Below are 27,416 nucleotides of genomic sequence, written 5' to 3'. Positions count from 1 at the left end.
TGTATTTATTGTAGTATTTTTGACGATTTACATACTTTTTTCATTTTCCTCCTTTTGAATAGCATTCCTTGAGTAGTATTATGTGCTATAAATAAGACATCGAGAGTATGAAGGTGTTATAGAAGAGTGCATACTCACTGGGGGAGACTTAGAGTATTAATTAAAATGTAACTGAAATAAAAGCATGCCAAAGCACCATGGGGATACAGAGATGGGGACCTTCACCTTTGTCTTGGGCCTTAGTTTTTTCCTTGGCATCCCAGCCTTTGTGAAGGCTTCTTGTCTGCAGAGACTTGAATGGTCTCTGAACCCAAACAGGAAGCTCTGAATCTTTTACTAAATTAGCTATTGATTTGTGGTAGATGTGGCTTGCCTTCAGCAACACCAGCCTGTCTGTTACATTAAGCATAGAATAAAATAATATATTATAAAGTGTTTAGGCAGAGAAAGTAATGAAATGATACCTTAAATTTTTCCTGGAAAGACTTTACATATGTATGTGGTGAGGATGGGGGGGGCTGCTAAAAATAAACCATGGAAATATGTATTGTATTACAAAGATGTATAAAGATAATGTATGTATTATAAAGATAGAATATGCAAAATAATAATGAATTGTAGATCTGTCCTCTTTTAAAACAGTTATTTCTAAAATCTTTTTGCCTCTTTAGGTGATTAAAAATTCTGGCCATCTCCCAAGAGACAGAGTAGCAGAGGATTTTGTCTGGGCTCAGTGGGATATGTCAGAGCAGAGATTATACTACATTGACCTGAAGGTAAAAACTAGTCTACTGGTCCTCCTTTTTATAGGTGCAATTGGATTTTGACACTATCATAATTGTAATTCGTTAATCACTGCATTTTCATTGATGGGGGCTGTCAGTAAAGTTTTATTAAAAATAATGAAAAGGTTTTCATTACTGTTTGCATCTTGGCTGCTTTCTTTTCTGGCTCTCATTCATGCTTTCTCTTTTTTTTTAATTAGTGTTTTTGTTGACTTTTTGAGTAATATGTCATTTATTCTGTTTTCTCTTTCAGAAATCAAGGAGTACCTTAAAATGCATCCAGTTTTGTGCTGATGAGAACTTTAACTTAATGGTAAGTTCAGAGAATTATTAAGCTACAGGAAATTTAATGACACGTTGCCTCCTTTAAAAGAGAGTTGTTACCATAAACAGCATTTTAGCATTCTTGATGTTGTGTCAGTCTCTTATGTAAGCAAGTAAAATAGTTCTTGGCATTTAACTCTATAACAGATGCAATTAATATAGGTGATTAGAAGAGCACACACAGGAAATTTCTGCTAACTAAATACCTCACATTAAAGAAACAAGTGTAAGAGTAAGGATTAGTAGATGATAATAGTATGGTCTATAGCTTTAAGTGGTTATTAGTTATTTGATGCCAAAGGACTTGTGAGATTGGTGGATTTGAGAATAAGGTAAAGAGCCAATGAGAAGGTATAGTTAAATTAGTAAAAATCTAGCATGACTCCTGAAAAAGCTATTTGGAATGCTAGAATCAATACTGGTGTCTTATGTAGATTGGTATCATATCATTATAAGAATTTATTTATTCCTTCTCCTCCCCACCCACTTTTTTTTTTTCGACTCATCCACTGTTCTAAAGACACAGTCCTTCTCCCCTTATATAGTCATATGGTTTATTATACTACCTGTTTATGATATTCAAATCTAAGGCAAAATTTGCCAAGTATTAGCCCTTTGAAAAATAAATATACATCAAGCTTGTGATTGTACATAAATTCCAGAATATTCTTGATGGGATTTCTATGCCATGGCTTTGAGGAATAACTTCTGAAGATAATGATGGTTAAATGGGCTCTTCACATTAGGCAAGCACAGCCTTGTCAGACATGCTCTGGTTTTCAGAACTAATGTCACTTAATTAAGGTCATCTTTTGTTTGTTTTCTTCTGATTTTTTAACAGTTTGAAGCACCGTTGGACATACCATTAAGTGATTCAGTATTTAAGTAAGTTATTCATAGGTTACTAATAATTTTTATAGATACTCATGGGCAGAATGATTATATTTATATCTAATATATGGCATACAGATAAAATGATAATTTGATATTCCTGTGTGTGTATCTTCTTTTATACTTCTGTTCTCTTTAGAGAACATAAACAGCCTTAACAAGCACGAACACAGGGTATTTCCATGTTAAGTCAATCGTATTGATTTTTGTAGCCATTTACTTCTGTAGGGCATATCCATTTATTTAGATCTGGAAGTGCTCTTCTCTATGTGATTCAATAAAGGATTTGATGAGTTAGAGCTACATTTAGAATCAAACATCAAAACCCTTTTCTTGTTGCCATTAAAGAGGATGTCACAGGTCAATCCACTTGTAGTTCAGCTGACTCTACCACTTATTTTCTGTTTTCCTTTTTACATGAAAGGTAATTTTTCCCCGCCCCCAGACTGTTTTAAATGTAGTAAAAACATGAAACACTTTTGAAAAAATAGACACAAGGCCAACAGTACACAGAAGAAAAGAAAATCTTCGTGAATTAGATTAGTGATAATCCTAAACTGTTAAATGTTTTCACTAGTTTTCATCATATATAAACATTCAGTTGTGCTTATTTTGAAACATAATATGTGCATTACTCTAAATCAGAAAAAGCTATAAAAATGTAAATTGAAAGCAATATTTTTTTTTCTGTTGTCCAGGCCACAGAGAAAATCTACTAAGCTAACAAACAAAACTTGACATGTATTTGTTTTAATTACTGTTTTATAGAATTTCTTTAACCAAAAAACATGTTATCTACTTAAGTTTCTCAGGGACATGTCTCTACTTCTGTGGGTATAAGTGGTTACTATCCTTTATAAGGGAACTTATTTTTAAATTCACTTACAATTTCTTTTTATATTCTTAGGCTTGTCAACTTTGGATGTGATGATATTCAAGACCAAGACAAATCATCCAAATACCCGATGCTGTGCATTTTTACCAACCATACAGGTAGAACCAGGGTTGCATTTATCAATTTATTTGACTGTACTTGAGTTCTATACAAAATTTAGTTATTGTTTAGCTATATGGTTCTTGAAAATGAAATGGAATAGAGCAATATTGTTACATAAGTGATCATATGGAGTTTTATATACTAGATTATCCTCTCCACTGTAATTTTACATATCTGCTGTCTGTTTTAAAAAGCCACAGTCAGCAACGTTATTTTTCTAAAATTATTTTTTGTATTATTGTTCTAACAGAGTGGATGGATTTGAATTTGATCTACATTTTCTCACCTGCTCCATATTTAACAAATGGCACAGAATGGGATTGCATTTGCATCAGGCTTACTGACGTGTTTGAGTTCTAAATCTATATACTTGGACACTTTAAGAGCCATACTATAAGCTACTGAGCTAACAATCAAAGCTTGACATAAAATTATTAGTGTACAATAGTCTGTCTCTTAACACCTGCTTATTGTAGGTAGAGAAAATAAATAAGGGGGAATAAAGAGTACCCGAAAATGAGAGGAATATGATTACATGAATGAATCTGGTGAAAACAAAAACTGCTCATTACCCTTAACAACCATCTAAATAGTCAACTCTAATAACTAAATCTAATAGTCATTTTTAATATCCACATTCGAGTAGATATTTATCAGTTGAGTTAAGTCGTACTTGGACTAAAGTTGTATTCTTTTAAAGCGAAATTATGTGGTATTCATTAAGCCAACATCTATGAAGCACTTACTATGTGCTAGGTTTTGGGGATACAATGATTAGCAGAACTAACCTAGTCTTTATTGATATAGAGGTTACAATTTGGTGTGGATTTTTAACATTAAATAAGTACACACATAATATTTAAATAAAAGCATGAGAAATATGAATGAGAATTATAGGAAGCAATGAGAGCATATAACGGAGGTTTAATGGAAGATACTAGTTTCTTCAAATATGTTCTACTTCAGCCAGTCCATCTCTGTTTCTACCTTCCTCCAAGACATCCTGTTCTGTTCTTAGTCCTGAAAATTGTTCCCTTTCCCACTGCACGCCTTCATAATTCATTCCATTTCCCCCTCAGCCACATGAGTTCTTCCATAAACCAGTTTTGGGGAGTTTAGGGAGGGAAGTGATATTTCATTTGAGACTTAAAGGATATATATGAACTAAGAGCTGTGTGACTGAAGTAGAGAGAACAATGGGAAGAGTATTGTGAGAGAAAGCTGAAGAGGTAGGCAGGAACCTGATGGTGCAGACCAGGGAAATAGTTAGGATTTCATTCTAAGATTCATTAAAGTTTTTTTTTTTTAATGGCGTTTTATATTGAGATTACTCAAGCATACAGAAAATTTCAAGAATATAATGGACACCCATGTACCTTTTACTTAAGCAGTTGTATCATTTGCAGTATTTGCTTTATCATTCTCCTTTCATATAAGTACCATTTTCTTCCTTTTGACTAAATCATTCAAAGTAAGTTGCAGATATCATGATACTTTACCAATAAATAATTCAGCATGTATCTCCTTAGGTTAAGGACATAATTTTATATAACCTCTTTTAGTTCCATTATCACTAAAAGAAATGAATTGTTAATTAGTAAAGTATTTAATATTCAAATTTCCATAATTATTTAAAAATATGTGTGTACGTATATATGTGTATCATATAAATAATTGTGTATGTATATAACTTTTGAAGTTAGGATCCCAGCGAGATATATGCATTATATTTGGTTATGTCTTTGTATTCTCTTTTAATGTACATCGATTCCCGCCTCCTACCTGTTCCCCCCACCCCCAGCCCCCTTTTTTCTTTTCACAACAACGACATTTGGAAGAGTCCAGGCCATTTGCCTTGTGGAATGTCCCACATTCTGTATTTGTGAAATTGTTTTCTTGTGAAATTATTTAACTTTTTCCTCTACCCTCTATATTTCCTGTAAATTGGAAGTTAGTCCTAAAGGCATCATTAGATTTAGGTTAAACATTTTTGGTAAGAATACTTCCTAGGTGGTGTTGTGAATTTTATTGGTACCAGATCAGAAGGCATGTAATGTCAGGATGTCTTAATATTAGTGATGCTACATTTGGTGACTGGGTTAAGTGGTCACCACTGTCTGTCTCCCTTGTAAAGATGCATTTTAACCTTTGCATTAGTAATCTGTGAAGAGATACTTTGGCATCTTGTGACTATCCTATTCTGCAGCAACTTCTCAGATGTTGGTTTAGGATCCATTGATGCTCCTTCACTGAAATGTTGTAAGCAGAAAGTGACATGGTTAGATATAAAGTTTTAAAAGGTCACTCTGGTGGCTTTGTAAAGAATGGGTTAGAGGAGGCAAGAATGAGAGATGAGAGATGAGCAGTTAGGATGAGGCTGCTTAAACTAAGAGAGGCAGTAGAGGTGGAAAGAATCGTGTGGGTTTGAGATGCATTTTGGAGATGGAACTGAGAAGACGTGCTATAAATTAGATGGAGAGGAATGGTTCTCAGATTTCTGGCATAAGCAAATAAATGAACAGTAGTGCCATTTACTGAGTTATAATGTTTTTGGCGGGCCTTAGAAAGGGAGATGTGAATTTTGTTTTGGATGTGTTATCTAAGAGATCTGGAGCTTTGAAGAGGGTCAGGACTGGAGATGAATGAATGTGGAAGTTGTCAGACTACAGCTGGCCTTTGAAGTCATGCGAGGGGCCTAGGATCGAAAGGGAAGAAGTTTAGGGATAAAATCTGGGAACAAAAATATGTGAAGGTTAGGTTTAACATCCCAAGAAAAAGGAAAACAAACGTCTGGAGAGAATACTAAGGAGGGATACTAAGTGTGGTATTACAGCGGCCAAAGACAGAGGGGTTTCACGCAGAAGAGTGGCTGACTGTTACTGGGTAGTGAGAGGAGAGTCCACTGGGTCTAGTGGCATGGAGGTATTTATGAGTAGTTTGTGTTGGGTGAAATCTTGATTGTGATGGGTTAAGTGGCACATGGGAGTTGAAAAAGATCGTGGCAGTGTGAGTACACCTGAGAGAGGCAGCAGCTGGAAGGAGAAGTAGGATTTAGGGAATATTATTTTTAAGATAGTATAGACTTCAGTATGTTTGAATGCTTACAGGATAGTGCCAAGAGAAAAGATGACAATATGCAGCAGAGAGGGATAACTGGTAGAGTGAATTTGCTTAGAAGGTGGGATGTGAAGGGATCCAAGGCTCATGTGGAGGGACCAGGGTAGGTTCTTCCGTAGTACTTCACTTTGAACCTTTTGGACATAAACAATCATTTTAGGCTTTTATTTTATGAAGCTTTTATTCCTTTTCATTTTATTTCTATGGGAATTTCTCATGAATAGTAGCAACTATCATTTGTAAATGGGCTATCTATGACATACTTAATAAAACGTTAGGTTTATCTGGCATGAGGTGTGAAAGTCTGGTTTTTCCTTTCTCAGCAGTGTCTAGGAGAGTAGAGGATGAGCCTGCTCTCACAGTCAGCTGTGAAATTAAAAAACAAGACTGTTTCAAATGAGATGCTTCCAGATTTAAGCTGAAACAAGCCAGAGAAGCAACTTTTAGGTTTTTGACTAATAAATTGTCAGATCATGGGTTTCCCAAGATACTTATCAAAAATTATTTTTTTCATTTGTGGTCAAACTATCAATAAGCTATTTAATCAAAGTAGAAATGGAGAAAGGAGCAACTAGTCTAATTCCTATATAGTACTCTCTATAATAGAGAGCTTAATTTTCCAGAAAACATGGTTCATAAAAGGAATGCCGATAGACTCGGGGCCTTATACAGACTCAGCTTATTTCAAATATTTATATCAATGATGATGCTATGATAATGTTTGATATTCACTTGTCACATATTGGTCATTGGGAGTTACTTTGTACTTTCTTTGCATTGCTTCTTACATTCTGGACAGTATCTTTGTCTTTAATTTTCTGCCTTAAGAAATGAAATCCACTATTTTCTAAGGAATAGAGATGAAAATATCGATGATGGGGGTGCTCATGAGAGTTAATAGTGGATAAAAGTGTCGCTTTTATATTGAATGTTGCTTATTTATTAATATATAAAGCCACTTATGTATTAAGATTATGAGTTCACAGAGATTTTCCTAATCTTTTACAGTAGGAGCGTAAGTCAGAGACTTCTTAAAGCATTGAATGAAATAAAATGTTCTCATTCCTTCCCTGGCTGATAGTCAACCTTGAAGCTGTACTTACAGCACTTGTGTGTGTTCTAAGTCAGTGGCTGTAATTCTTTTTTTGAGCACCACCTACTGGGAGATAGTGAGGGGTGAAAAGTGTAATTTCTTCCTGTTAGTATATTTTTAAGAGTTGCCCTTCACAAGTTCCCAGAATTAGGCTTGTGTTTTAGCATTTTGTAGAGGCTTTTACAATGAGATAATTTCCCTTGGAAAACTTTGTCCATAATAGCTTTCATTGTCCAAATGATTTCCCGAAGACTAGCCAACTTTGAGATGTTATCTTCATCATTGATGAATATTTGTTAAACATCTCTGGACACACCATTAAGAGCATGCCTTGCTTTTTCAAACTGTGACTTCTCACAACTTGTAAATAGCAGCAAAATTATTATAGAATAATGATAACAGCTAACCTTTATCTCACTTAATTCTCACATAATAACTATGAAGTAGGTTCTATATTTTCTTTATTTACAGATGAGGAAACTGAGGCTTAGAGAACTTAATTAACTTGCTTCGGGCAAATGTAAAAAATACTAATGCCTGAGTCTCACCCTCAGAGGTTCTGTTTTAGTTGGTTTAAACTGGGCATTTGTGAACCCAGGTAAGTTTAATGTACTTTTAGGGTTGAGAACCAATGCTCCAGAACTGTGTTGTCCAATTTGGTAGCCAGTAGCCACAGGCAGCAATTACAATTTAAGTTAATTCATATTAAATAAAATGAAAAAGCAGTTCCTCAGTCACACTAGTCACATTGTAAGTGCTCAACGGCCATGGGTGGCTAGTGGCTACTATATTGGACAGCACAGAAATAGAACCTGTACATTATCAGAGAAATTTCTAAGTATGGGACAGCTCTGCAGAGCCTGTGCATGTGCCATTTCACCTTGCCGTGGCTTTATTTCCTCCTTTGGGATTTGGAGGGGGAACTAAGTCACAACCTTACTACATGGAAATATTTGCTTATGAGATCTTATATGGCTCTCAGGGAATGTAATTAGGTACATTTATTCTATATCTCACTTTAAAATTTTTTTAAATATTTTATTTTATATTAGTTTCAAGTACACAATACAGTGGTTAGACATTTATATAATTTATAAAGTGATCCCACCCCGAATACTCTAGTCCCATCTGGCACTATACATAGTTATTACAATAATATTGACTATAGTCCCTATGCTGTTCTATATATCCCTGTGACTGTTTCATAGCTACTAATTTGTACTTCTTCATCCCTTCAGTTTTTTACCTATCCTCCCACCTGCTTCCCTCTGACAATCACCAGTTTGTTCTCTGTATCTGAGTCTGTTTTTTTTTTTAGTTCGTTTCTTTAGTTCCTTAGATTCTGCATATAAGTGAAATCATATGGTATTTATCTTTCTCTGACTTATTTCACTTAGCATAATACCCTCTAGGTTCATCCATGTCGTTGCAAATGGTAAGATCTCATCTTTTTATGGCTGAGTAATATTCCATTGTATATATGTACCACCACTTCTTTATCCAATCCTCTATTGATGGGCATTTAGTTTGCTTCTATATCTTGGCTATTGTGAATAGCACTGCTGTGAACAAGGGGTGCACATATCTTTATGAACTAGAGTTTTGGTTTTCTTTGGATAAATACCCGGAAGTGAAATTTCTGGGTCAAAAGATAGTTCCATTTTTAATTTTTCTGAGGAAACTTCAAACTGTTTTCTACACTCTATTCCCTTTTCTCTACATCCTTACCAACATTTGTTGTTTTTTGACTTATTGCTACTAAGAAATAAATGGGTTAACGATAAAATCAAGAAAGAACTCAAAAGATACCTAGAGACAAATGAAAATGAAAACACAATGGCTCAAAATCTATGGAACACAGTGAAAGCAGTCCTAAGAGGGAATATCATAGCAATACATTCCTATCTCAAGAAACAATAAAAATCTCAAATAAATGGTCTAACCTTATACCTAAAGGAACTATGAAAAGAATAGCCAACAATACCGAAAGTGAGGAGAAGGGAAGAAATAATAAAGTCAGAGTGGAAATAAACAAAATAGAGTCTAGAAAAACAATATAAAAAATCAAGAGCTGATTCTTTGAAAGGATAAACAAAACTGATAAACCTTTAACTAGATTCAATAAGAAAAAAAAAGGAAGAGGACCCAAATAAATAAAATCAGAAATAGAAAGGGAGAAGTAACTACGGACCCCACAGAAATACAAAAGGTTATAAGAAAATACTATGAGAAATTATATGTCAATAAATTGGACAATCAGAAAGAAATGGATACATTCCTAGAAACATAATCTCCCAAGACCGAGTCAAGAAGAAACAGAAAATCTGAGGTGAAATGTTCTGAAAATATCAATTAATTCAACTGATCTAGTGTGTCATTTAAGGTTGCTGTTTCCTTGTTGTTGTTTTTTTGCCTGAAAGATCTGTCCATGGGTGTCAATGGGGTGTTAAAGTCTCCTACAATGAGTATATTATTGTCAATCTTTCCCTTTATGTCAGTCAATACTTGCTTTATATATGTAGGTGCTCTTATGTTGGGTGCGTGTATATTTACTAGGGTTATGTAGTCTTGTTTTATTGATCCCTTTATAATGATATAATGCTCTCTTTGCCTCTTATAGCCTTTGTTTTAAAGTCTATTTTGAAAAAAAAATCTATTTTGTCTGATATAAGTATTGCTACCCCAGCTCTTTTTTCATTTCCTTTGCATGGAATATCTTTTTCCATCCCTTTATCTTTAGTCTGTGTGTGATATTTGATCTGAAGGGAGTCTCTTGTAGACAGTATATGTAGGCATCTTGTTTTCTTATTCATTCACTTATCCTGTGTCTTTTGATTGGAGTATTTTATTCATTTACATTTAAAGTAATTACTGATAGATACATAGCTATCGCCATTTTATTATTTGTATTTTGTTTCCCCTCTTCGCTCCCACTTCTTTTTATAGAAGTCCCTTTAACATTTTCTGCATTCTGGCTTGTTGGTGATGAATTATTTTAGTCTTTTCCTGTCTGGGAAGCTCTTTATCTCACCTTCAATTTTAATTGATAGTTTTGCTGGGTAGAGTAGTCTTAATTATAGGTTCTTGTTTTTAATCACTTTCAGTATTTCATGCCAATTCCTTCTGGCCTGCAATGTTTCTGTCGAGAAATCAACTAATATTCTTATAGGAGTACCCTTGTAAGTAACTAGTTGCTTGTCCTTTACTGCTTTTAAGATTCTCTCTTTGTCTTTAACCTTTGGCATTTTAATGATGATGTGTCTTGGCGTGGGTCTGTTTGGGTTCCTCTTTTTTGGGATTCTTTGCACCTCCTGCACTTGTATATCTATTTTCTTTACCAGGTTAGAGAAGTTTTCTGTCATTATTTCTTCAAATGGTTCTCAATCCTTTCCTCTCTCCTTCTGGTACCCCTATGATGCAGATGTTGGTACATTTGATGTTGTCCCAGATGTCTCTTAAAATATCCTCATTTTTTTATTCTTTATTTTTTTCTGTTCTGATTGGGTGCTTTCTGATACCTTGTCTTCCAATTCTCTAATTCAACTCACTAATTCAATCCTCTGCTTCATATAATCTGCTGTTTATTCCTTCTAGTGTATTCTTTATTTCAGTTATATTCTTCACTTCTGACTTTTTAAAATGGTTTTTGTGTCCCTTTTTTATACTTACTCTTTAATGTAGTCCTTACTGAACTCATCTGCTGCCAAAAGTCTTCCCTATAATGTGTGGGCCATGTGCAGTGGTGTGAGCTGAGTGCTGCTGCCTGCCCATGAATGCATGGCTCAGGGAAGGTGCAGAGAAGGGCTGGCTGCCTGGCAACAGGCCTGCCATGGGCAATTTGTGGGTCGAGTAGGGCCGGGTCTCAGGGAGACATGAGGTGGAGTTAATGGATCTCACCATGCCAGCACAGAGTTGGCCCTGTGGGGAGAGAGTTCAATGCAGGCCTGATGGCACCCACCTGTAGTCTGGCTGGGGTGGGGGTGCTACAAAGGAGCAATAGCTGCTGTCTCTCCAGCCCTTGCTCAGATGCCACACAACTCAGTCTTTCCCTGTGTATCTCTTGTGCCTCCTGAGCTGCTGACCCTCTGCCAGTATCCAGGGTGAGTGTCTGTGTGCAGGCCCTTTAAGGGAGATGTCTGTGTTTTCAGGTTCTTTCTGTCTCACCTAGATGGCCAGAATCTCCATTGATTTTTATAGTCGGATTTTGTGGGAATTCCTCTTTCTGGGACTGGAACCCTGAGCTTTGGTGCCCCTGTGTGGGGCTAGGGCCCCTCATTCCTTCAAGGGGGTTTCTCCCTCCTGCACTCTCCCTCCTGGTGTTCAAGCGACATGCATGGTTGCTGTACAAGCCTACTTCGCATCGCCTCTTCCTCTCCTACCAGTCTCAATGTGGCTTTTTCTTTATATCTTCAGATACATGTGTTATGATCAGCTAGATTTCAGATGGTTCTCTAAGTTGTTTGTTTTATATTTTGGTTGTAATTTAATGTGGTCCTGAGAGGAGGTGAACCCTGTTTTTACCTAGCCCACCATCTTGACTGGGACTTGGTTTCTACATCTCACTTTAACTTTCTTCAAAGCAAGTAAAACAATAACCTTCATTCTCTAAAGGATGGAGTGTGGAGGATTTTCCTAGAATGGAGGTTGTGGTCTTTCTTATATTGTTGACATTATATGTTTATTCCTTAGGGTACATTCCTAAATGAATTATTACTAAGTCAACAGGTATGACTATATTTAATGCCCTGAAAAACTGTTTTTTAGAGAGTTTGTATTAGTTTACTCTTTCACTGCTGTTATTTGAGAATGTTCTTCCTACTGCTCCCTTGACTGAATTATCATTTTTAAAACTTTGTTAATTTGAAAGGAGAAATATGGTGCCTTGTTTTAATTTTTATTTCTTTATTGTTAGAGAGCCTGAAGTTTTAATTATGTTGGCTAAAAATGTATTTCTTCTTGTGATTATGGACTATGAAAGAATAGGATAAACCAGCCATTTTTTTGCTGGTAGTATGTTTACTATATGAAAGTTGTCAAAGTGCTATGTGAGACGTTTGTAACTCATATAATTATTATTTTTGTTTATGCTTTAGTATAGCTTTACTTTTAATTTTAGTGAGTGTGCTGTAATTTTAAAGAAAATTTATATTATTGTGTGCTCAGTAGCCATAACAGTAATTTTATCTAACATAATTTACTATTTTTATCTGATAAAGTCATTTTTTGTTTATTTTGTGTTTAAGATCTTGCAATAAAATGTACTTCTAACAGTATATTGCATTCTTAAATGTCATTAAAAATAGTTACAAATGATAAATATATAAAGAATGCTAATAATCTTAAACAGCCTTCTTAGGAGAAATGAGCTCCCCCTCCACCCCCCGCTACTGTGATTCTTTGATAAAGAAACTAGTGAAGTATGATGGAGGAAATATTGTGATTCACTGAAGTAGAGTAATGATTTAATTCACACAGCTAGTATAATATTAGCTTGGGGACAGGAACCCAGTTTCTAGACTCCTTGTCAAGTTCCTTTCCACCAGGGAAATCTCTTATTTCAGTTAATCACATAAACAATAGCATTAGAATGAAATATCAGTGTCAGCATAATGCCCTCATTTGTAGGTCATTGATGGACATAGTTGTCCTTATAGCAACAGTTGCTGGAGATGATGTACAGTTTTATACATTGAAGGAGGTAGGAAAGCTGAGGGTATTCTGGAGATATAGGTTAAGTGAAGGTGGTCAAGGTTCATCTGGAAAGGCTACTCTATGCCAGGAGCTCTTCTTTGCCCTTGGGCCAAGGCCCTTAAGTAATCCAAATATGGGTGGGAATGGGGGCTCACACACCACATTTGCTCTTATCGCCCGTAAGATTATCCAGTTTGCCTTTCAATCTAGATAAACAAGACTAGAAACTTTCTGTAAAGGAGAAATACACTTTTGATAAACTAGGGTCTATAGCTCTTAGTGATTACTGGAAGGCACACAAAATAAGAGGGCAGGGCAGTGCATGTATGTTAGGAGAATCTCATGAAGCTTTGGACACTTCTCTAGTCTCTCATGATTTCCTACACAGGAGCGTGTCTCCATTCCTTTTTCTACCCTTCAGTAGCCTACCACAATACATTGCTTATAGTGTGTGCTGAATAATTATTGAATTGAAATTTCTTAGCTACTTGTTAATATACTAGTTCTAGAAATTAGGAATAATCTATGAGGTAAATTGAGGCAGGGCATCTAAAGGAATGGAAGTAAAGTTAAGTGACTTGGGAAACGTTTTTTGTCTATGATTCTACTAAGCTCTACTAAATACCTTCTTTCTTGTAGGAAGTTTGTGTGTATGTTATAGCCCAAAGTTTGACTCGTGGGAACAAATCATGTATACAGTGTTTTACTTTCATAAAGGTATGTTTCATTTATTTTGTGTTTTATTTTTACATAATCACTTTTCCCAAATAGTAGCAAATTTGGCAGATTTTAAAGTATTATTACCTTGCAATAAATAAATCTATACCTGTAAACCTATATAAACATGTTTCTTAAAAAAATTCACTAGTGATGAATATTGTTAGCTAAGTATTTTATATATTATATATTTTTTATCCTGACCTATATCTTTTTCTAGGCCTGTAAACCAATCGTAATGAACTTATTTGCCCAAAGTGTGTTTCTTTTTTATTAGTACTACTTGGAAATTATCAACAGATTTAACATACAAAGGTATATAAGGTTTTAGTTTAAAGCTTCCCTGATCTCAGAATTTAATAGGTGCCTTTTAATATTTAAAGTCTGACTCATGCTAAAGAGTATTTATTTTGCTTGTTTAATTTCTTAAAATTAATATTTATGTAGTCCATACTGTGGATAGAGTGAAAAAATTTTTAAAGGTAGATTTTTTTTTTCAAAATGGTAAAAATTTTATGCCAGCCCACACCAGAATTATTATTCTGTGAGAGTGCCTAATATTTTTTTCGGAAGTCAGAGATCATGGTAAAAAAGTTTAATAATTTATTCAATAATGAAGAAACTAATAGGAACTTCAAACTGGACATACATTGATGCTTTAATAGTATAAATTTGATATTTTGTGGAAAAGTCTTCACACAATTTTCTAATGATTAATGATTAAAACCAATAAATAAAACTTTTCTGAACATTAAGAATTAGAAAAGTGGAGAGTGAAGCTTAATGCACTGAGTTTAGTAGATAGTCTGATACTCTTTTTAACTCAAAGTGACATTTCTAAGTGACTCAGAGAAGTCTCAGAGGGTCTTAATGACTTCAGCAGTGAGCCTTGAGGCATGAGGACCAGTGAGCCACCTGGTCTCCTCCATATCTTGGATCTTTAAGTAGATTCCTTTGGATCCTTCCTTCCCAGCATAACCTACCTGTTAAAGTCTAAGATTACACATAAGCCCAGAACAATTACTGGAATGTGACTACACTCAGGTCATCTGCCTTCAATGCTGGCTTTTGGATAATGACAGGGAACCATGAAATCTAGAAGTTATAGATGCTTGCTTTATCAGTTTCACAGGTAGTAAATGTAGTAAATGTTGAGGATATTACACAGAGTTGCTACTTTGGGTAGAATTTCAGCTCTTTGTTTCATTACATGCTTTCTCTGGCTTCATGTTCATAGCTTCTGTCTCCGCAGGGCACAGCAAGACCTTCACTGCTGCTCTTGGGAGTGCTGACTCACATGTGACAAAGGGCATTACTTTTCTCAACCTTGGTGAGTGTGAAGGAGAAGCATCTATCTGTTCTGATCCTTCCTTCCATTACATGTTATGCCTCAGCCTTTAATATCTCATTTTCTTCTCTGTGCACTCCATTTTTTTATGCCTCTTTGTAACTTGGGTCACTGACTTTTTTGAAACCTGATAGGAGAAGATTTCTCTGGGAATAACCTTACCCCTCTCCCCCACACAACTCCATCAGCTTTTTTGAGAGGTGGGGTAGAGGGAGGAATGCATCTCTCTTTTTAGAGAACCTACACTGTGAACTTTCTTATGTTTTTAGTAACAATCCTAAAAGTCATTTGTTAGTATAAAAATGATGACAGTGAATGAGATGTTCTCTAAAAGCCTATGAGAAATAATACATCATGTTGGCCTTTGATTCTAGAGAGGTCAAAGGCATTTGGGAACTTGTTTATTCTCTGTTGCTAATTGCTGAAAACTTCCCAGTCCCACAAATGATTTATGGATCAGCTTGAGTGAGTTTTTTTTTCACTGAGTAAATATAGTAAAGAGAACTTGAGTAGTATTAAGGGAGTCTATATGGAAGAAAATAATGAAAGGAGTTTATTGTACTTCTCTACTGAAAGCAGCTTTTCCATGCTAATTGAGATGTGGGGCACAAAGAGATTAGCACAAGACTAACCCACAGAACTGTTGCTTGCCTACATATGGGACATGGCATGATATTTAAAAAGGAAAAGGTTAGGCAGGTGTGATGTGAGGGAACTGGGTAAAGTGAGAACCAAAATGATAAGATTTTTATTTTGAATGATACTATTAGTGAGGCGAGATATTTTATGCTAAGTGGGCCAGTATGTGGCAGATTTTATCATGAGCTCTAAAACTGGGAAATTCCCTTAGAGAGGCCTGATGCAATTGCTTACTGTGTTTAAGAGAGGTAAATACAAGATTTCTTGGGTCTGGGACTTGATTCTTATCAGCAATGCTATATCAGCCTCCCATCTCAAGAATGATGTGGGAAACTTTCCACTAAAAAAAAAAAAATTAGCATTTTGTGAGGTCAAAGGTATCTTTCCTTTTTTTTTTTTTACCCCTGGGAATGATTCTTTAAAAGGGCAGGCATGATTTAATCTTTGACCTTCAAAATGCGAAGAGGGCAGAAATACTAGAGCTTTGTGAAAATAAGCTATCCTTTCCTTCTTAAACACACTTTACTTTGTAGGCACAAAATTGTACCCAATTAAACCTGTTCTAGAGGTAATTATTATGACAATATTGTTTTTTTGAGTCATGTATTTTTTGCTGTTAATTATGTGCAATTTCCCTCAATTATCATCCTTTTAAAATGGGCTTATATTGATTAAAATATTAAAGAATAGAGGGTTTTTTTTGAAATTTCTATTAACCCCCAAGCACCTCTATGTGAGAAAGATATGTTTATAAATAAAAAGCTACCATTTTAAAAATGAATACTATATTCGTATGTTAACTGTTTTACTTAAGTTATGTTACAACAATTCTGTTTGGTGATGATCTCCACATTTTTCAGATAATGAAACTGAGGCTCAGAAAGGCTGAGATGTGTGTTCAAGCTTCTTTTAGTTTCTCTTATCAGGGGCACTATATTTCTTATTGCTGCTGTAATGATTCACTATAAATTTAGGACTTAAAACAATGCAAACATTCTCTTATGGTTCTGGACGTCAGAATTCTGAAATGAATCTTAAGGAGCTAAAGTCAACATGTGGGCAGAAATGGTTCTTTCTGGAGATTCTAGGGAAGAATGCTTTCCTTGCCCCCTCCTGCATCTAGAGGCTGGCCTTTCTTGCCTTGTGACCACATCACTCCAGTCTCTTTTGTCATATGGTCTTCTGTAGTCAAATCTCCCTCTTCTAAAAACATTGGTGCCCTGGATAATCAGGATACTCTCCCTGTCATTTTTGGTGAGACAATAATTCTTTGGGTGACAGTCCTGAACACTGAGGGATTTAACATCCTGGGAGCTCTCTCACCAAATGATAGTAGGAATCCTCCGTCTGCCCCAATGATTGTGACAACCCCAAACACCTTCTGTATATCCATAGGCCCCTCTTCCAGGGATATAGTACCATCCTAATTAGCTGGTTAACCTAGGTCATTTGATGCCCAAACACTTACCACTGTGCCCTATTTCAGAGATGCCCAACCCCTGGGCTGCAGACCACTACTGGTCCATAGCCTGTTAGGAACCCAGCCACACAGCAGGAGATGAACTGGCAACCCAAGCAAAGCTTCATCTGTATTTGCAGCTGTTCCTCAGCTCTAGCATCACCACCTGAGTTCCATCTTAGGTCATCAGGTATTAGATTCTCATAGGATCTAATGAGATTCCTGGTCCCAAAAAGATTGGGGACAACTGCCCTCTTATTGTGTTTTTATACTTAAGGTTTGTCATAATTATGTTATATTATTGCTAAGTACTTTAACATCGCTTAATCCACGGTGACTGAAAGGACATTTATAAGTAAACCGGTTAGAGTTTTATGTCCTCTTTCCTTTCCTATGCACAAAATGCCTTCTATGCAAATGATTAGCATATACTTCTTTGCTTCTTAGAAAAATAAGATTCCAGCTGGCTCACTTATAATCTAAATGTTTCATCAAATGAAATTCACTACTATCATGTGAATTTGTTTTCCTAAGATCCTAGAAAAATTATTGGTACTTCTACCCTCCCCTTCTCCAGAAATCTATTTTTAAACCTTGGCTCAATCTGTGTACAAATGTTCTTGATACAAAAATATCTAGTGCAGGGACTGTGAAGGTGTGAATTCTAGGCAGCTAGCTATGCAAAAAAATAAATTAGTACTTCATAAGTGTCATAATGCCTGCAGAGGTTGTTTTGATGAATATCCATTTAAGGTTTCTCTACACAAAACGATGGTGATGAGGACAATAATGATGACAACTATACTGTTACTATGGTGATGATGATGAGTGGACAAACATAGGAAACTAAATTTTAGAGCTGCCCGAAACTGGCAGGAACTATGAAGGAAGTTCTCATTATAAGCTATTCCCGGTCTATCAGATTATAGAATAATTTACATTGCTTAATATTTTTATTCTAATTTGCTCTTAGGACCATTGAGATTCATAAAAAGCCACAGTTCACTTAGAAACAAAACTACAGATTAAATTAAGGTAATCATGGTTAAATGTCTGAAGAAAATTAGCCACAGATAGAAATAAATGAGATATGGCTAGTAAGATGAAATGTACTGACATCAGACAGATGATTATTACATTGGTCAAACTTTTGTGTTTTAAAAGATTCAAAAAAAAAAAAAAAAAACAGGGATAATGTGAAGTTCTGGGCTTTATCTGTACCTGTACAACTCTTACCGCATGCAGATGACTTAAACCTTTCTCTTCTATAGACTATTATGTGGCTGTTTACTTACCTGGTCATTTCTTTCATCTACTCAACATTCAACATCCAGACCTGATCTGCCACAGTCTGTTTTTGACAGGTACAGCTGTAGTTTTTTTCTTATGACCATGGTCCATTCGGGTTTTTTTCCCCCCTCTCTCCTTCTCTCCTTTCCTTCCTTCCTCATTCCTTCCCTCCCTCCCTCCCTCCTTTCCTTTTTTATTTTATTTTTTTTTCATTTGGGTTTCTTTTGACTTTAATGTTTGGTTGGAAGAGGAGTCCTTTTATTTGCTAATCTACATCTTTTTTCCCCCCCAGGAAACAATGAAGTGATTGATATGCTACCTCATAGTCCTTTGCAGTCACTCTCAGGGTCCCTGGTACTGAATTGGTGTTCTGGAAAGCTCTATAGAGCATTCCTCAACCAGTCCTATTTATTGCAGTTCCTGTGGAACACCCGGCTAGACTGTGAGAAGATAGCCGTGTTGCACTGTGTGCTCTCATGTGGTCAAGACCCACAGTTCCTGGAAGCCAAGGTGAGAACATAGCTTACGTTTAAAAATTGGCAAGTAGACAATATCAAATGTATTTTTTTAATGGTTGAAAATGAACAGAGGTTATTTTTATTTGTTAACAGTTAATTGAGGTTATGGTCTCTATCCTTACTGGAATATATTCTTCTCTTGTGCTCCTTTTTTATGGTGAGGGTATATCTGTTCCCTTGACTACTCTTTTCCATGTCGTGAATAAATATTTAGGTATATCAGTAGTCTAAGGAAGTACTCAGTAAATAATGAGTTTCTCAAATATCTTTTTCACTTTCTCTATATTTGGTGTATATTGTCAAATAGACTAAAATCTGGTGGTATATATTTATTACATTTTCAATAAAGAGTTTGCATTTAAATTGCACATTATAGTTTACAAAGCACTTTTACATACTTTGTCATTTAATTTTATAGCTATCCTGTGAAGTCAGAGAAACCCCTTTATTAGACTTAATTGGGATGGTTGGTTAATTGAAAAAAGATATCTTAAATACTTTATTTTAACCTAAAACATATAAATGTACACTTATTCACCCATCTTCTGATGTAAATTAAGGCCCTTTATTTGTATATCAGCTAATTGAAGTTCAAAATTATTTTTCCTACATAAAACCACTAGTAATGTGTTGTCTCTGATTTCTTGTTACTTTTTTCCTAAGGAGATCACTAATTTCAAAGCAATTTGTGTATATAGGGCAGTTTTTTCTCAATCTTTTATAGTTGTCTCACTTACACCTAGTTTTTTAGTAAGTGTTTTAGAGACATGCCTTTGAGTCTTTCCAAAGCGTATAATTTTATTGTCCCAACAGCACTCTTTTTGTACCCATATTTTACTTGTCTAAGGTAATAGTTTATTAAATTACCTAATTATGAAAATAAGTACAGTTAGCATGAAGAGGTTTGGAAATAAAAACAACTTATTGGTAGGAGCAGAAATGTGAGAGTATACTCATGGCTAGGCAAGCCTTATAGTACCCATCAATTCTAAGGTAGGGAATGAGGGGCTTTATTCCTCCAGCAGGTGAGGATGGTTTTGGTGACTTAGAGCTGTTGATATATCTCAGGGATTATCTCTCCCTTGGGAGGACAGTACAGTGATGCTCATGAAATTTAAATAGTGTGACAGTGTTTGCACTGATTATTGAGCTAGAATTCAGACCCAGGTTTGCTGTCTCCAAGCATAGTGGATTTTTTTTCTCCTGTATTCCATAGCTCTTCCCATTGGTACTTTGCTAGAATATGACCTCCTGTAGCAAACACAAACATTGGGTTGAGGAAGGCTTATTTGGATCCCACCAAGGGCACTTATTAAAAAGATGTGTAAAAAGGACCTCATTTATAATACCATTTTATGCATGCAGTCTTGCATTATGTATCTTGAAGATAGCATAGATAGAAGTGAGTGTATTTTTAGGCAATTCCAAAATAAATATAGAATTTAAAAGATTCATGTATATTTTATACTTCTATGGTGGTGGGACCAAGGTGCAGATTTAAATATTAACAGAGTTGTCTTCTTACTTTTTAAAGATTATTCAATGGATTTCTGAGAATGTCTCTGCCTGCCATTCATTTGACCTCATTCAGGAATTTATAATTGGTAGGTGTTGCTGGTGTTGCATGTTAAGTTGAATCCTTGACCCTTTTACTTGAGGGAAAATAGTAAATTGATGTCTCAACATGTCAAAGTGCTGGTGAGAAGCTTTTTTTTTTTAACTCTTGCATTCAGCAGCTAATTAAATTTCATTCTCTTGTGGTTTTATGAAGAGCTGTGGCTGTTCAGAGACTGATGAGATATGATATGATTTTGATTCTCTAACCTCATTAGTGATTTTTTTTTTCAGTAAAATGTAACTTTCTTAGTTTAGTTTTGTGTTGGCTGGTTCTTATTGAAGTGTTATAATGCCATTCGGATAGATATGTGTTAAATAATCTTAAAAAATAATTATTCTCATTGTCAAAAGCAGAACCTTAACATTGTAATAAGTAGATAAAACATAATGGTTAACATTTAGAGGATGGAAACCTGTTGATTTACTTGTTCTGGCAAATTACTGTCTACTGCCTTGTTATTAAACCATGTCTATTCCTTTTCTTTCAAAAACCTATTCAGCTTCTTCATATTGGAGCATATACTCAGAGACAAGTGACATAGACAAACTTTTGCCATGTTCCTCTGTGCTCACTTGGAATGCAGTAAGTTAATGCTTCGTATTCCTTATGTAATTAAAATTGACTCATAGTTGTGGGTCAGTTGTAGGACATCCCTGTCACAGTGACCAACGTTGTGATTTCATTTAGATTTTGACTGATAAGAAATTGAGTTGGTGTTTTCTGGAAGAAAAATAATAGTGAATCCATGCTCTTGGCCAAAGATATTTATATAAAACAGAACTGAAGGAGAAGGTACAGAATTTTTGTTACTTTTCCTACTACCAAGCAGAAATAATCCTCTATTATCTTCAAATAGTATTTTAATTTTATTAGCACATAGAGTGGATTAAAACATTTCTTAGGGTGTTATAAGTGAGGAATGCTGGGCCACTGCTGTTAATCTGAGTGGTTCTCTTTACTTAGTAGATTAGCACCTTCGTGACCCCTTTTTCTAGCCTTACAAAGAAAATCTGTAATATCTTTAGAGCTTTATGATCAGTAAAAGTCAGTCATCTTGAGCAAACTCATTCTATTTAACTTTTTCTTCCTGTTGGGCCAGACTCCCTCCTTTTTCATTAGGAAGTGCCGAGCTAAAACTGTGTACATATTTTTTTGAACATGGTACAATAAGCTGAGCTTTGTTGGATCAAAAAGTGAAAAGCACATACAGGCATCCCCTAAAAAAGGTTCTGCCTCTTCTCCTGTCATATTTAGATGTTAGAATTACACTTAGTCTTGAGGCGGAAGTTCATATCAAAAAGGCATTTAGAAAAATAAATTCAATTTAGGTAACATGGGCCTAGGGAAAAATATGTACTAGGATAAATTGTGACACTCCTCATTTTCTATTAGACTAAATACATTCCTTAAGAAGAGGCATCATTTGTGTTTGATTAATTTCTAAATTTTTGGTATGCACAACGGTAATGTTTTCCTAAAGGCCCTTTCCTCTTGTCTTTTACTGTTAGACTTATTAAAATTTCATGCTTAACTGTAGAATTATAATGGGAAGCCCTGAGCTTGTTCCTTCTTCATGTCTTCACTGTTTTCTTTAAGAACCTTGTGAATATACATGCAGACGCTGTGGTAATGTGGCAGGAAGTTTGCAGGTTAAACCACCCAGGGTCAGGAAATGCACATCTCAGCTTCCTCTCCTCACTACCCACTGCTCTCTCTCATTGTCCTGCCCTGTCAGGTTCAGTTTCTGGGAGGCAGCGACAGGATCTCTAGTTCCCAGGGTTGTGTTTAAAAGATCCAGTACGTGTTAATTGGATGTTGTGTGAGAGTGTCAGCCTGACAGGCAAATCTTCACTTTTGCATTTCTCCTAACTTTGTGAGGCAGAGGAGCTATTGTGGACATATAGAGTGACATCCTACAAGAAGGACAATATAAAAAAAAAACAAATTTATAACCTCTGTGTACTAAGCTTATTTTAGGGATTACCAAGTTGCTTTAAAGTTCTTGTGGTTGGAGGTTACCTTAAAGGTCTCTTCTAATCCTGGAATTTTATAAATCTATGCTTATGCAATGATGTAAATTATTTATTTTTCCTTTCTCTAATCTGTGAATGCTCTTAATGCTACACCCTTAATAAACACTTGTCACAATAGAGAACATTAATTTCACACTTCTGTATGAAGGCAGTTTATTTTTGTAAATAAATAGTGTTATTTCAAGATACTAGAAAGTATGATATGCTTACACATTCAAGATACTAGAAAATATGGTATGCTTACACATTGATAATCCTGAATTATACTATGCAAACAATAGCTTTGTTATAACTATTTTCTTTCACAAAACAAGTTTATTGCAGTTGTCATAACAGTAGCTGTGTGAGTTGTAATACCTATTTTAAGATGCTATTTATAACCTAAAACTATAGTGAAATTTTAATACTTTTTTGAAGTATCCCCTGCTGCTGAGCAGTGATAAGTGAAGCACACAGAAGATTCTTATCAGGCTTTTTACTCTCACAGTGGAGAACTCAGTTGTTTGGATGTTCTGGAAATTTATTTCTTCCTTGCTGCAATCTCCCTTTTCACAGGAATACTGTATGTCAGTAAAACCCTGGGTATTTAAGTTCAAAACAAATACAAAATTTTATTTCTACATATCATCTTCTAAACTATTTTCTCATATATTATTTGCTTTTTTAGTAAATGAAAAACTCGTTGAGAGGCTAATATACATAATTCATGTAGAAACACTTTAAAAATAACAGTGAATAAAGGGCAGTTTTAGAAATTTATCCTTTTAAATGTCTGTTTTAATGCTCACTAACTAGCAGAATGTTATTATTGGGACTTCCTGAGATGAATTGCATATCCTTTACATTTGTCATGGTGATAGTGCTGCATATACTCTTTATGGGGATCTCTTAGCTCTGAATTATGATGGAGGATGAAGTACAGAAAAAATTTCCACTAAAGTCATATAAGAATCCCATTAATCTTGGTTTCTTCTAGTAAAGTGGGAGTCACTGCAGTACATTTAAATGAAAGAGAAGAGGAAGGAATACAAAAATGGAATATATTCCCTTTATTATTACACTGATGGTGGAAATAAATAAACAATATACTGTTCTCTATTTCTTCATTAGTTTTCTTTCCTTTAGAGATACTGCCAACTAACATAATCATAACTTTAAAGAATATTCCCCTTCCTGAGACAAGAGACAGACTGTGTTTATTGTTATTTATAAACCCCAAGGTTTATTTAAAGTAGAGGTTAGCAAACTGGAAGCTGCCCTCAGCTGCTTTCTGTGCGGAAAACACTTCCTGAAGCCTTGAGCTTGTGGCAGTTGATACATTTAGCAGTTGTATGTCTGTCTGTTTTTCTCCCATCATAGGAAATTCCTGGGATAACCCTTGCGACGGAAGAGATCACATTGCCTCTAATGAAGGTAAGTCCCTTGCAGTTAGAGGCAAAAGCACAGACTTGTGTGCCTTCCTTGCTGCCTCCACACTTGACAGTGGTTAAACTTCTGCTGCCCTGCGTATTATGGTGGTTCCAAAAGGGATTGTGAACTGTCAGGGAGGACAGGGGTTAGGGGTAGGGCTGTTCTCCTGAACAGCGGTCCCCAACCTTTTGGGCACCAGGGACTGGTGCTCCTCTGAGAATCTAATGCCTGATGATCTGAGGTGGAGCTGAGGTGGTGATGCCAGCGCTGGAGAGCGGCTGCAAATATAGATGAAGCTTCACTCGTTGGCCTGCTGCTTACCTCCTGCTGTGTGGCCCCGGTCCTAACAGGCCACAGTACAGGTCTGTGGCCCAGTGTTTGGGGACTCCTGCTCTAGAAAATCCTTCCTAAGTGATTGAGTAGTTGCTAAGGAAGATATTTCGGCAATTCTTAGGAATGCTCTTTGAAGAGAGAAGTTTTCTGAAGATAGGGAATTATAGGGCTCAGTGTAAACCATGTAGAGCTAGTACTTTCTACTGTGCCTCAAACCAGCTAGTATTGGAAGAGTTCTCATAAGTTATCTTTAGAGGGCCTGGTAGCTGTTTTTCACTTCATTTATGCTATCGCCCCCTCAAAACATTCAAGTGCACCTATGTGCACACACGTGCACATAGACACAGAATCTTAAAACCATTAATTAATCTCGGTGGGATTATTTAATTTCCTTTTGGTTCTAAGAACAGCTTTTTCTGTTTCTCAAGAGTGTCCTGCACTGGCTCTGTATGTGGTCTCAGTCAAGTGTCTGTATCCCTTCTTCCTGCCCACTAAGCAGTAGCTAGCTATTAGTGTCTTTCTGCAATCTGGTGGTTTCAGAAGCTTCTGAATAGGGAGAATGGGGTGGGGCGGGTGAGTAGAAAAGAATGCGTATGTAGTTTAAAATGGGAGAGTATTTTAGCACAGTTTTCTTAAAGCTCCTTTGTTGTTTTTGGCATTGCCTCCTGTTAATTATAGTTTGGTGTGTACTGGGAAATCTCAACCTTTGGCAGCAGGCAGCTCGGTGTGCTGTTGCCTTTTATTTACATTTGATTCTTTTGGATTCACAAAGGATCTAGCCAGGCCTAGGCAGCTGGGGGAATGTCGTGGGTGTCTGAGGTCACAGTGATGCCCTGGGGGTGAGAGAGGGCTGACAGGGCTGGTTTAATGGTTCTGGTTTGGGTCCTAAGAAGGCTGCTTTAAGGAGAAACTTACAAGGGGCATTTCTAGGTAGAAGCATGAGACCACTGAAAAGCTCTACAAAGGTAGGAAGATGAAAGGAAAAGAGAGATTTGATTAATAGTTTAAAAGGTTCTTATTGAGAGCCTCCATCCTTTCATTATATTGTTTCTGCTTCTACCACTCATCCTGCCAAATCCATAATGTATTTAATGGACAAACAACAAACTAGTGAAGAAAATTTTAAAAAGAAACAAATGTCAACCACAATTCTATAGCTCCTGTCCATATAAACTGTCTATTTCTCCCTATTTCCCCTTAGTCTTTGTCGTAAGTATGCATTTTTATCTAGTAGTAACAACAATTTAGAGGTATTTAATAACAAATACAAATTATAATATATCATAACCATTTTCATGTTGCTATGTAAACTTCATAATTATGATTACTAATAACTTCATGGATTCTACTGGGTTGCTATGTCTTAATTTACATAATCATTCTTCTGTTTTGGGACACAGAATTTGTCTCCAGGCCCCATCCCTTTTTTTTAAAATTGCTATTACAAATAATTTTGCAGTGAATATTTTTATACTGATAGCTTTCCTTTGGATTTATTCCTATAAGGTAAAATCCACATGAATACTATTGAGCGAAAGACTATGACAATTTTTATAGCCTTTGTTTCTTATTGCCAAATTGATATTCAAAAAAGTTGTCATCATTTACATTATTACAAGAGATTTATGATTTAAATAAAATCTTAATAAATTTTATAAAATTAAGTATAAAATGGCGAGCTCCCTTACTCCAACCCTAGTCATTCAGCCTGGGAGACTCTAACCATTACCTTCCAGTTCACATGACACCTGGTCCTGATATCTCTCATTTGTTTCTTCATCTCTGCTAGCATAATACTCATCACTATAAGCTTCTGCCTTTGACCTATTTCTTCTACCCCCAAGTCCCAGCTTAATTATATTGCGACAAACCTGTTTGCCGTGGCACATCCCACCCTCTGCTCTTCCTTCCCAGCCCCAGTTAAAAGACTGTCTTGCCATGCTTACCTGATAGGAGTTGGCTCTGAGCACTATGACCTGAATCAGGTTACCTTTCGAATGCATGCTTGCTGCCAGACTTTCCATGAGGCCCAGGAGACCCCTGTGTATTCTGATCACACTTGCTTTCATTCCCCTTGGTAGATGACAGCCCTGATAAGGACTTGGGAGAGGGAAGGGAAAATGAAACTAGATATGGACTTTCTTCCTGCTCTCTGCAAATAATTTTAGTGTAAAACGGAATACTTTACAAATGTTTAATATATGAACATGTTAGGATACATAAACTAGTTAAATTAGAAGATTGTCACCTGAAAGACAAAAGACCTTAACTTTATAAAATGACTTCCACAAGAATTTGAAAAATGAAACAGGAAATATATTTAAACAAGGTTCTCACCTCAAAAGGAATGTCATCAAGAGGGAACTTCCTAAGAATGATTTTGTCCCTTCTTCAAACATGGTTTTCTCTAGGGAAGTGGCAACTTTTATAAACGGTTAAAAATTACCCTTGATTTTATAGTGAGAAGAGAAACTATTAAAACTGTCCAAGCACAGGAAGCATGTATGGATTTAAAAAAATAGAAACAATAACTTACTTGAACATAAAGATAAAAGTTGAATGAGTGTACCACAAATGGAGAAATGTAATATTTTTACTGAAGTATTTTTAAGCCAGACATCTTTAGTTTCATTTTATAAAGTAGGAAGTCTTTTAGTTAATCATTTGTTTAGAGATTATTAACTACCTGACCCAGAGATTGGGAAGGCCAGAAAGACTTAAAGCCCCTCCCCACTTATGGCCTCTCAGAAGTGAAGGTGTTACTACAGGTATCCATCAGGCATCTAAATGCCCCTGAACAATGGGAAACGAGTAGTTGACACTTGGGCTGGTCTTCTTAGATACTTGTTTATTTAATTATGCTTCTTCACTTAAAATTTTTTTAAAAAACTGTTTTAACTGGGCAGAGCATGAGTATAATTAATTACTTAGCGAAACACAAAAGACACCTTTTCCTTGACCCTTCCAATACAGCCAGCCACCATCATTTAAATAAAAGAGTTTTAGAGATCCAAAATATCAATGCAATCACAGTGTAATAGATGACAATTTTTTAAAAATTAGAATTGTTGCTCTGACAACTATGTAGCATACCAGAAATCTCAATAGGTTATGTAGGAAATATTAATTGATTTTCCAAAGTTCAGTTTGTAC

The 27,416-nt window shown here is 35.7% G+C and overlaps 1 protein-coding gene across 2 annotated transcripts in view; it reads left to right on the top strand.

Annotated features, from left to right (window-relative positions):
• Nucleotides 1-27,416, top strand: part of GSAP (gamma-secretase activating protein) — an 81,771-nt gene that overhangs the window by 29,063 nt on the left and 25,292 nt on the right. The window contains exons 1-11 of one of the 2 annotated variants that reach the window (XM_023533649.1): nt 677-776; nt 1,039-1,098; nt 1,951-1,994; nt 2,908-2,993; nt 13,538-13,615; nt 14,868-14,945; nt 18,333-18,425; nt 18,644-18,861; nt 20,404-20,473; nt 20,987-21,069; nt 23,880-23,933. In XM_023533649.1, the coding sequence (XP_023389417.1) occupies nt 741-776; nt 1,039-1,098; nt 1,951-1,994; nt 2,908-2,993; nt 13,538-13,615; nt 14,868-14,945; nt 18,333-18,425; nt 18,644-18,861; nt 20,404-20,473; nt 20,987-21,069; nt 23,880-23,933 (900 nt within the window). In that variant the 5' untranslated portion in view covers nt 677-740. Of the gene's footprint in view, nt 1-676; nt 777-1,038; nt 1,099-1,950; nt 1,995-2,907; nt 2,994-13,537; nt 13,616-14,867; nt 14,946-18,332; nt 18,426-18,643; nt 18,862-20,403; nt 20,474-20,986; nt 21,070-23,879; nt 23,934-27,416 lie in introns of those variants that run through there. The other variant, XM_011365233.2, reaches the window with a different exon arrangement.

Source organism: Pteropus vampyrus, unplaced genomic scaffold, assembly GCF_000151845.1.
Source record: "Pteropus vampyrus isolate Shadow unplaced genomic scaffold, Pvam_2.0 Scaffold107, whole genome shotgun sequence".
In the NCBI taxonomy this organism is placed as follows: Eukaryota; Metazoa; Chordata; class Mammalia; order Chiroptera; family Pteropodidae; genus Pteropus; species Pteropus vampyrus.
Note: the sequence above shows the minus strand (reverse complement) of the source record. Positions and strands in the feature narration are given on the sequence as shown.